The sequence below is a fragment of the Coffea arabica genome, chromosome 11c (genome assembly GCF_036785885.1).
Source record: "Coffea arabica cultivar ET-39 chromosome 11c, Coffea Arabica ET-39 HiFi, whole genome shotgun sequence".
NCBI classification, from domain to species: Eukaryota; Viridiplantae; Streptophyta; class Magnoliopsida; order Gentianales; family Rubiaceae; genus Coffea; species Coffea arabica.
Window position 1 is genome coordinate 36,398,633 of NC_092330.1, and position 11,689 is coordinate 36,410,321.

The window sequence follows — 11,689 nt, forward strand, 5'->3', positions numbered from 1 at the left end:
AACTATTATTTTCCTTTAAATCAATAGCCATGACGTAATGAGTTTTAATCATCATAATAAATTAAAAACTAAGAAGAGTATAATATGAAACATCAATCATCAATTAATAAGGGCATAATTAGATTAATAAAAACTAAAATCACAACAATCATCATAAAAAATTAAAGAGAGCATAATATGAAACTTCAATCATCAATTAATAAGGGTATAATTGAAATAACAAAACCTAGTATCACTTCACTTACACTCCAAACTCATGGTTCCTTTTATATAGTATATATATAGTACGAAGAGATGTATATTTTTTTTTTAAGTTGAACTCTTTGTATTATTTCTATATCATTTAGGAGTCTTCGGTCAAGAAATATTGCTGAATTAATGGGTGGTCTAATTGCCTTTTCGCTTGGGCACTTGGGTCGTCATCCGGCTGTAGATTTAGGCAAAACATATGGACATGAGTTCAGAATTACTGAATTCAAATGCACTCCAATAACACTTTACTGAAGATGTCTTCTTCAACAATAAAATTGAGCAAAGGCCAAAATAGCCTCTAAACTATTTATCAAAAGCTGCAAATAGTCCCTAAACTTTAACTGGGGCTAATTTAGTCCCTTGACTGTATATGTCTAGCCAATGTAGTCCTTTTTAGCTTGAGCCACCAATGACAAAAATTCTCTCGTGGACTGAGGGGCAAAATAGAAAGCCTAAAGTAGTATATAATTTATGCATCACTAAAGTAGTATATAATTTAGCAATGCACATAATTCTGGTCATCAGAATATAAATCTATATGCCACCAAAATAAAGTCTATATTCAATTTCAGTTAAAAGTCACCAAAAATATACATAACTGTAGTGAGTTATACAAGGTCACAAACACATGTCAAAGATTTATAATGACAATAGAAGCTTCTAGCCAAAACTAAATTTCCTTTAGACTTCAACTTCTGCAGCAACATCTATAGAAGCTGCATTCGAGTCCTTGCAATCACTCCCCGGTGGCATTTTACAGCTCATGAGCTTGCAAAGGATGCATGTAATGTAATTGAGCCCCTGTAAATAAGAAATGAAGTAACATGTTTTTTTTTTAACATTAAACACATATTATTTCAGCATTACATGCACCTAAACTCTCAACAAATTCACTGACTTATTTATTGATATTTTCCCCTACAACTACCCCACCATGATGGGCTTTTTTTTAGGCTTAATCACAATTAATCCCCTTAAAGTATATCTCATTTTTCATTTTTATCTCCTAACCATTTTTTTGTCTCACTTTATCCCTCATTGGACAAAATTACCCCTCTATTATCTTATTTTTCATTTTTCTTTTTTCCTTTCCCCTTTTGTGCTATTTTATTTTTTTTGCTTCTTTTTTCTTTCTTTAATTCTTCCTCTTTCCCACAAAACTCTTCATCTTAATGATTGAAATTAAAAAAGAGGAATTGCAGAAATCTATTTTCTCCTTAAATAATTAAAAAATATCCAAATCACTTTCCTAAAATACAATTTTTTTAGCCTTTCAATTCTTTTAATTTTGATTTTTCCTCTTTCCTTTCTAGTTTCTCATTTTATTCTCAAGAAAATATCATAAAATGAAATTGTGACCTAATTAATAATCATCAATTGAAATTTGTGACACGTGACATCATACAAAAAATCAAAATTAGTTTTTAATACCTTTTAAACCTTCACAATTACAAACTCAAAATAAAATGTAATTAAAAACTCAAAATAAAAATTTTTGATGGAGTTTTCTATTGGGAAGGATGAAAGAGAGAAGAAAAAGAAACAAAAAAGAAACAAAAGAGATGACAAAGGTAAATGAAAAGTCAAAATAATGGAAGGGTAATTTTATCCTATAAGGAGTTAAGTGAGCAAAATTAAAAGTTGGGGGGTAAAGTGAAAAATAAGGTATACTTTAAGGGGATTAATTGTAATTAACGCTTTTTTAAAGCTAATTCTACGTGTTTCAAACACGTGAGATATATAATATAGGACCACTCTGCCTTAAAAAGTAGGAGCATGGAAGTGACAAGGCTAAGCAATTAAAAAAATAGTCAGTAGTCACACGCCGTGGACCCCAAATAATAATAATTCATAGGAGTATTTAACTTCAACGACGTGTACAATCCAGGACCACTTTGTCTTAAAACATGGGACCAGGAATCTAGGACAATGAAAGCAACAAGGCTAAACAACAAATAGTCACGTGCCACGGGCCACAAACAATAATTCATATTTAACTCGACTTTGAACCGCATCATACCCAGATCTAGGGGTGGCAATTTTCGACACGATCCGAAAACACGATACGAACCTAACACGAAATTAATGGGTTTGGGTTGAGGTTTTGGAAATTCGGGTCAGAATCGGGTTGGACCCGATGAACCCGAAAAGAAAACAGGTCGATTTCGGGTCAACCCGTGGTGACCTGATATGACCCGATATGACCCGTTTACGAATTAAAAATAATTTAATAAATATAAAAATATTTTTATCTAACTAACCTAAGTTATTCTTTTTTTCAAAGGCATTAATTACTTAATCATAAATGAATTTATTTAATTTGTGTGAAGTTGAAATTATTATATTTAGACAAATAATATATTATATTATTTTTTACTTTTATACTGTTTTAATTTATTTTATATTTTGTTTGAGATAAAACACTTTTACGGTGTTTTATTTATTTTAGATTTGGTTTGGAATTACTTATTTAAATTTTTATTACTTGATTATGTAATTAGTTTTGTGAGAAATTGATTTTATTAGAAATTACAGTGATAAATTAATAAATTAAAATTAAGTTTCGGGTCATTTCGGGTCGACCCCGCCAACCCGCCAACCTGAAATTTTCGGGTTCGGGTCAGCATACCTGACCCGTCACGGGTTGGCGGGTCGGGTTCGGGTCAACAGATTTTCTGGCGGGTTGACCCGAACCCGACCCGCCAACCTGATTTGGACCCGAATTGCCACCCCTACCCAGACCAGTAAAGATAAACGTTGCACCAACCGAACACAACCTTGTCATACTATATAAATATAAATATATATATATATATATCAATATTTCTAGTTACTTCTTTTGTTTTTTTCATTTTTTATGACAAATAAATTAGGATAATGCCACTGAAAATGTTTGATTTTTAATTAGATATGTGAACAATTTTTTATTTTTCTTCTCGAGTTGGATGACCTAAATTCGCAGGGTTAGCAAAAATTAATTATTTGCTAACCATTGGGTTGGACCAATGGTTCGGAGAAGCCTATTCATGGTACTTGTTATGTAGTAATAATAATGCTGAACCATTATTTTCTTCGAAATTAATAGATGTGATATAATGAATTTTAATCATCATAATAAATTTAAAAGAGCATAATATGAAACTTCAGTCATTAATTAATAAGGGCATAATTGGAATAACAAAAATTAAGATCACAATGATACTTATACTTACACTCCAAAGTAGCAAAACTCATGATACTTTTTATATAGCAATGATTTATATATGATTCTGATTTTGATTTCGGAATATAAACCAAACACTTCCTGCATTATTTGACTTACAGGACAGGAAGATTGCAGTGTAGCTCCATTAAGTATTGACAAAGAACCAAAAATGAATAGGAGAATTCAAGGCTTGTTAGGATGTAGAATGACTGGAAGCCCTCGAGCTGGCCTGGGAGCAGGATAATATATCATATTCTCGCCCGGAATCAATTTCTCCCATCTAAACTTTGTCACCACATTGTGCATGAAAACAAGTATCACCACCCGAGCATACTCATTTCCAGGACACATGCGTGGTCCTCCCCCGAATGGCACAAATGCATAAGGTGCTGGACCGTTTCCTTGAAACCTTGATGGCTCAAACTTCTCAGGATTAGGAAAGTATTTTGGATTCTTGTGTGTGGCATCAAAAGTCCAGAAAATCTGTTGAAGTAAAGTGTAATCATCAAAATTTATGCTACATAGATCCGAATGTGGAACAAACTCCAAGAGGTCAATGATTTAAAAATCGGACCGTTAATTGAACCGGTGAAGTGAAAGAGTCGAGGTTCAACCGGTCGGACCGGTTCAATCCCGGTTCAATGAATTTTTTTAAAAATAATTTAATAAATATATATATGCACAAAATAAGACATGTAATGGACTAATTTAATACTTTATATGATGAAAAGTTTACTATTTTTTAATAACTTGGATTTTTAAAAATAAATTTTTTAAATTATAAGTTAAAACAAATAAATTTCATCTCAATTTCAATTATATCTAAATCCAATCCAAAAATATCACAATATTTTGAAATTATACAAAATTCACGTCTATGAGAATTTAGATATTGTGAACTTAAATTTTAATTTATGTTTTGGAATTTAGAGATTGCAATTTAAAAAAGGAAGTTTGGAGTTCGAAGGAAGCGAGAGATTCGAAAATAGAAATGTAAACTTGATAAGAAACAAAAAATGAGATAAAAGTGAGTGGTTGTGGCATTAAATAATTTGGGTTAAAGAAAAATAATTATTTTTTAACTTTTTTCAATTAATGGACAAAAATAAAATTAAAAGATGGAAGAAAACATCAATAAATTAAAAATAAAGAGGTTTGATTAAAAAAGGAGTGACAAAAGAAAAGAGGATAGAGAGAGAGAGAGAGTATTGAAGATTAAAAAGAAAGAGTCATGAGAGGATGAGATTTTGTAAAAAAAATAGAAAAAAGATATATAAGTGTTTGTTTGTTGTACATAGGGGTTTTCAAAATCTCTATGTTCAATCGGATTCTTTATTATTAGTTGGAATTCTTCAGAATCGCATTCAATGCCCCTGGAAGATTCGACAAGAGATTAGGCAAATTTGGCAGTTGGTGAAAGATCCTGATCGTTTTTTGCATTGCTATAGGGAAGCTAACAAAGTTGCTGATGCGCTGTCCAATGTGGGCGTATTTCATCCAGAGCATCAAGTCAAGCTTTACGAGGCCTTTAATTCGTTCCCAACTATGGATCGTGGGGCCATTCGACTTGATAGATTAGGAATGCCTTCAATTCGGAAAAGTAAGCGTATGAAGGGCTGAGAACAAAGGACAACTGGAGCTAATATGCGGTTGAATGAGACATGGAGGTTTTGTGTTTGATTTATTACCTTTTCAGTCGATTGCTGTACTTTGAATTGGTCTTTCTCAGTGTGTAAAATTTGCTCCTATCAATAAAATAAAATAATATTAAAAAAAAATATATTCATAAAAAAAAAAAAAAAACTAATAAGATGTGATGGTGCAACGGTTAATACATTGGTCTTCTATTACAAAGGTCTTGAGTTCGATTCTTGATAACTGCATTTTGCAAAACAAACAAAAAAAAAAAAAAAAGAGGGAAAGTTGAAAACCGAAAAACCACCGGTTCAACTCCGGTTCGACGGTTTTCACGGTTCGACCTATTTTTGACCGATTTTCAGACAAAGTCAAACATGGCATAGAACCGGACCGGTGCCATGACCGGTTCGCGGTTCAACCATCCAGTCCGGTCCGGTTTTCAAAAGATTGCAAGAGGTATAATTAATCGAGTTTACCTTGGAGCCTTTTGGTACTGTGAACCCTTCATAGGTGAAATCAGTGATAGCCTCTCTAAACCCTCCAAACCCTGGTGTCGATATCCTCAAGACTTCACTAGCAACGCTCCAAGAGTACTTCATCTTCTGTATATCCTCCCAAGTAAGGTGGTCTCCTTTTGGCTTTACATCTAAAATTTCATTTTGTTCTGTAGGTATCAAGCATAAAGGAAGGATATGTGACACATATAAATATATGTGGAAGAAGATATTGTTACCAATCAAATAAAGAAAAAAACACATCTGCTTCTAATATTGAGTTGCCTTTACACAATCAAGACTCCCTCTGGTTCACTGTCAAACAACTACTCTACACTAAATAAATAAATTTAATAAAACAAAAGAAGTTTGGGTTAATTATTTGAGTTTGTTCTTTACCCAGTATATGAAATTATCAAATATGTTTGTTTGACATGAAACAAGAAATTATCAAGCAGGAACTATCCAACATGCTTATCAACCATATTCAAAATCCGAAATGTCTTGTCTTCTATATTCCTCCTGCTCATCTACTTTATTTATTGCTATAATGTCTGATACGTTAATGCTTAGCAAAACAAAATACGATTTTACTATGCTTCTGAATAAGTCCTCACGAATAACCAAAATTTACGTAGACATATCAATAAAGAGCATCAGTTGCGGGTTCAATAACTTTACTACATATTCATGTTGGCATATCCTTTCCTTCTGCAGCTTAAAACTATTTTGCAGGATGACCAGAATTTTATGAATTTCCCAGCATAAAATGGGGGGGGTGGGGGGGTCTTGGCTGGTCAGGTCTAGTTTGATGACCGTCATTCGACTTCTATAATTTTGTATTTCGTCATCTTATTAGTATATGCAGCCAACCTGCTATGCAAAGAGTGCCAAATTGAGATTAAAATAAAATAAAGGGTGAATTACTAATAACCCCTCTATGGTTTCATTTATTGCCACATAATCCCCCTAATGTTTTCCCCCCCATGATTTCATGTAAACTAGAAATTGCCCTTACTTAAATTCTAAATCAAATGACAACTCAACCATCTTGTTCAAAATCGTAGTGATGAGATTATGTGGATAAATGCAAAATTACAGGGGGGGTAAATTGGATATTTATACAAATTATAGGGGATTAAGTGGATATTATAATCTTATCACAAGCATTTTTAGAGCGCGTGTGGTCTAATCACTATAACTAATTATGCATTCCGTCCATTTTTTCACTTTACATAGAACCATAGGGGGATTGTGTGGCTGTTTTTAAACTTTAGGTGGTTCATCTAACATTATGCAAAACTTCAGTAGAATCATACGTAATTTACCCTATACTAAACATGGTTTCTGGTAGCATGTGCCGATGAGCACTGGCCGATAGGTCTTAGGTGTTGATTCATTATGAAAGTCTGGCATTCTAATGAAGACGGGTTTCAGATTTTAATTTAGTATGAAAGTGAATTCAAATCAAGAAAATGTCTAAATACAAGGGGTTCTAAATGGTAAATTGAGTGTAAATTATATACGTGACTAAACAGAGTCTATTAGCTAGGCAGCGTGGAATAATGCATACACTGGAATAACTAACTGTCAAACTTACCTCCAAAGACAGAATCGTACACATCCGGAAGCTCTGCAAGATACTTCATGATGCTAGTAATTGTGCAATGCATGGTTGAGAAACTTGCCACTAACAAGCCAGCCAAATGGCTAGCAACGTCTTCGTCACAAAATGCCTGACCATTTTCATCTTTTGCCAGAAGCATGGTTGACATGAAATCCTTCCTTGAAGACAAATCATGCCCTTGAAGATCAATCCTTCTTTGTCTAATTGTTGCCATAAGTTCTTTACTAATAAGCTTGGCCGCTTTGATGGCTCGATTCAAAGCCGTTCCTGGCAAATTTATTGGCATTGAAAAAAAACCTTCTTCTATGTACTTCATGTTTTTCGCCAATCTCTCAATTTTTCCTGGATCATTGATGCCCAAGAATATATTACTGGACAAGGTGAACAAGTACCTCTTTGTCACATCACAAACGCTCACTTGTTTGCAATTCCAGTCTGTTTGCAAATGCTGTCTGGTTACCTCATCTATGATTGAAATATATTCTCGAAGTCCATCTATCTTTAGAATCCAGCGAAGAAGATTACGTAGAGTGTGTGATTGCTCTGCGCTAGGCTTCTTATCGGTCTTGGGGAAAATTGTGTCCAGTGTAGTCGGCCACCATGCTTGGACCAACTTTTTCTCATTTGAGAACAGAAACTTGTTCCCCTCAACATTGCAAAATATCACCATGGTCTTTCCGATCAGTGAAGTCCTGAAAATGCTGGACGAATACTTATTCCACCTTTCTGTTAAAAACTTATATGTTAGATTTTCTCGACGTTTCGAGTAATAATCATAAGTCTCACCAATTAGGGGCCAACCCAGAGTGCCTGGTGGAAGCAGTGGCTGTCGAGTCCCAGACTCGGTTGTTACATTGTGGGACTTCTTTCTCATAGCAAGCTTGTGCAGGCATAGATATGCTGCAGGAATTAGAGATAGAAGAAGCAGCAGAAATTGTAAGAAATCCATCAGCATGTCAGAGGAATTGGGGCTTTTTTCTTTTAAAGTATAATATGGGTATTGAAGATTAGGTCAACAAAGAAAAACTGAATGGATAAACCCGGCAGAGCTCTGGGGATGAAGGTTCTTTTGCACGCTGCAGTGCTTTATAGTGGTCGCAGAGAGAGTTACGCAATTGCTCCGACGAGTCTTTAAAGATGGCTTGAAAAACTTTAAAACTTTTATTTCGTCTTGCATTACCACCACTTGAAATTTCTTGTATTTCCTTCTGTCGCTTATGTTGCCCCCTAAATTTATGAAGTAACTAGATTTATCACTTATTTTAAACATGAAGACATCCAAAATTAAAATTTAATTTTAATTAAAAACAAAATAAGAATCTTCAACTTTTTCCACGTAAAAAAAACGAATGAATGATTTTTATTTGAATCAAATTTTTAAGACCTACAGTTGTTTAGTGCATTAAAAACTGGAATCATATATTGCTTGAACATTATTATTGTCCTTGATACTCTTTATAATTTTGAAAAGATTGGCACGTCTGTTGTACTTTTTTTAAAAAAAATTTTTTTTGTAGGATGGGAAATATGAATTTAAGAACCGGCCAGGAGGAGAAAGAAAAATTTGAGCCTAGAACATTTAAATCTTGGGACCTTAATTTTAATCACTGGATCAATGCCTTTTCGACGTACCATATATATCTTTAACATTGTGTACTGTTGTTAATTATATCTGAAAAAAAATAAATTTGCCTCAGTGATATTGAATTGTACACTGAAGCACTTACAGCCCCTAACCTTGACATCCCAGCTTTGCTACTGAAGCTAATAGTATCTGTACCGACATCGAAGATTAAAGTTGGAGAAATACCACAAAGAAAACACTATTATTATATAATAGTATTATTAAATCATTTGTTCAGAAATGTTTATGCAAAGAGAAATAGCACTAGTTTTTGTGAATGCCACTCCACAGGCTCCTTGCTCTTTGACAAAAACTATAACGATTATATGGAATATTGAGATATACTATTAGCATTTAGTAAAATTGAAATGCTAATCTAGGGTTTTGCAATATCTAAAGAATTTGCATATAAATACCAACACGTAATCTAGGTTCAGTTTCTATAGATATTACCGGTGCACTGCCAAAAATTTAATGAAAAAAATGTTTGGTTATTGAGAGATAAATTAGAGAAACACAAATAGTATAAAAAGGAATAACTATTATATTTCCTCCATCCCAAATTGTTTGTCTCATTTTTTTTCAACTTTTTAACACTAGTAGTTTGATGGTGATGTTTGTGGATTTTTTTTTAAAATTGCCTTAAAAAATTCAAAATTAATAGCATTGGAAAGAGAGATCAAATATAACTTTGACTTTGGTAAGATGACAAACAATTTGGAAAATCCCAAAATGGAGAGTATCATACCTTCAATGGAAGGGTTGAATATTTTTTTTTATTTCTTATATGTTAATTGTCCAAGTATCCATCAATTCTTTAGTGGTTGAGCTTTTTTTTTTTTGGAAGGGTTGAATAGCTTGTTTGGATTTTTTTAAAAAAAATTTTTGTATACTGATGTTAGGGCAGATATCTCTCTCTCTCTCTCTCTCTCTCTCTCTCTCTCTCTCTCTCTCTATTTTCTTTTCCAATTTAGGTTTTCTACTATATTAATTCATTATATAGAATTCTTTGTTGTTTCAAAAATTATTTCAAAAATCATTTCCCCTAATTTTTTATAACTTCAAGTACATCTTAACAATGCTCAATAAGTATCCATTAGACAGACCTTTCAAAACAAAGTAAATTAATCATGCAGAATATTTCTTTCTTTAGTTAAGCACAAGAGTGAGAAGCTTCTTAAAGGCAAAATCTTACTGAAAAGCAAGTTATAAATCTAAAGATTGAGAGGGGAAACAACATCATCTATTAGTACTTCTTTGATTGCAAAGTTAACGGTTGCCAAGTTTAGGGGTCAGAGGATGCCATAAACCCCGATGGAATAAATCTGTTGATTATAAATTATTTAGTTGATATGCAATAATATCTGTAGATATGTTACAAATATCATCATAAATATTGTCTCTTCATTTTTGCTCTTCATTTTCTACAATTCGAAACCCCTGCAATTGATGAGCCTAGTGTTAAATCTGCCTTGAACTATTTATGGAAATGTAGAATTTAAGGCTACGATTAAAGTTTTGGAAAATGCATAAGGGCATTTTTTATTGCCCAAAATGTCCAAGGGTCAAAATGAAATATCACAAAAGTTAAGAGTATCAGCGTTCAATTCCTCCTTTTATGCTTTTTGCATAGAGTTCCTCCTCTGTTTTTATCTTCTTCCTCCTTTTTGACAAAAAGAAAAAACATGGAATCTTCTTATTTTTGTTTTTCTTTCTCTTCACTGGTCACATCCTCCTTTGTGATTGTTTCCTTCTTTCTTTCAATTTGATTTTAGATCTTAAGACATGCTTTTCTTTTTCTTTTTCTTTTTTTAACATCTACTAAGAGATTAATTAGAATAGTCATACTATCACAATTGTATATCAACTTTTATACACATTAGCTACGCATCAATAGTAACCACAGCTTTAGGACAGCCAAAAGAGCATACCTTGACTTTGTTGTCATGTATACCTTTCTGGACTGTCATCTCCGAAGACTTGGAGTCTACTTGGGATGTCTTTTGTGGAAGATGAGGAGAATAATTTTTTTTTTAAAGAAAGAAAGGATAACTACTTAATTATATGACGTTTCTACTACCAACAAAATAGCAGGCTCAACAAAAGGTTGGTGAGGGGTAATAGAATCGTCAAAGCATACTTAGAGAATTCGCTACTTGACTCACGACTCTTGAGTCATGTCCAAAGTCATCGTTGGATGGTTTCATGAAGTAACGACTGGTTTCTGACTCTTGAGTCAAGTATAAGCCGTCGTTGGCTATTCCACTCAGCCAGGTTTCATGAAGTTACAACTGGGAGAAGCTACGGCTACCAAGCAATAATATCATGACTCGCGAGTCAAGTCGTTGTTTTATGATGTAACTGATGTTGGTTATTCTTTGAGATTGAGCCAATTTCATGAATGAAGTGACAACTCATAGAAGCAATATTGGCAATTTGGTCCAAACCTATTGGATGGTTCCTCTTATTTTCCATTACACAAGTGTTGAAGATTTTGGACAGATTAGTAGATGGTGATTTATATTTTATTATGTCCATATATTTGCAATTTCTAATTGATATTTGACTACATTGACATTTTCCTACCTACAAAATGTCAATGGACTTGGAATAATTAATTTGCTTGAAAAGGATAGGATTAAATGCCGAAAACCTCCATAAACTATTACAAGCAAGCCGTCGTTGGCTATCCAGTCAGATTTAGTCAGGTTTCATAAAGTAACAATTGGGTGAAGCGACGGCTACCAAGCAAGATTGACAATTTGGTCCAGGGCACCCAAACCCATTGGGTGGTCTTATCATGCAAGTCTTGAAGATTCTGAGAAGATTGGTGAATGATGATTCATACT

At 33.3% G+C, this 11,689-nt stretch overlaps 1 protein-coding gene across 4 annotated transcripts; it reads right to left on the reverse strand.

Annotated features, from left to right (window-relative positions):
- Window positions 1-3,383: 3,383 nt before the first annotated feature.
- LOC113715459 (dammarenediol 12-hydroxylase-like) lies at window positions 3,384-8,331 on the reverse strand. Of its 4 annotated transcripts, none has more exons than XM_072070241.1 (4): window positions 7,190-8,331; window positions 5,572-5,741; window positions 5,146-5,202; window positions 3,384-3,940 (listed from the first exon to the last, which is right to left on the reverse strand). In XM_072070241.1, the coding sequence occupies exons 1-4, from the start codon at window positions 8,169-8,171 to the stop codon at window positions 3,641-3,643; spliced, it is 1,509 nt and encodes a 502-aa protein (XP_071926342.1). In that variant the 5' UTR covers window positions 8,172-8,331; the 3' UTR covers window positions 3,384-3,640. The 4 variants fall into 4 exon arrangements, with proteins under 4 accessions (XP_071926342.1, XP_027095463.1, XP_027095464.1 ...); XM_027239662.2 differs by having other exon boundaries at window positions 5,572-5,759; XM_027239664.2 differs by lacking the exon at window positions 3,384-3,940 and adding an exon at window positions 4,690-5,042 and having other exon boundaries at window positions 5,572-5,759.
- Between the last annotated feature and the right edge of the window lie 3,358 nt (window positions 8,332-11,689).

Excerpts from the sequence above, each read along its gene's own strand:
- LOC113715459 (XM_027239662.2), bottom strand. The coding sequence starts at position 8,171 with ATGCTGATGGATTTCTTACAATTTCTGCTGCTTCTTCTATCTCTAATT. Across the intron at positions 5,203-5,571 it reads CAGTACCAAAAGGCTCCAAG|GAGCAAATTTTACACACTGA; the intron begins GTAAACTCGATT and ends TTTTATTGATAG. Across the intron at positions 3,941-5,145 it reads TACAGCAATCGACTGAAAAG|ATTTTCTGGACTTTTGATGC; the intron begins GTAATAAATCAA and ends TTACTTCAACAG.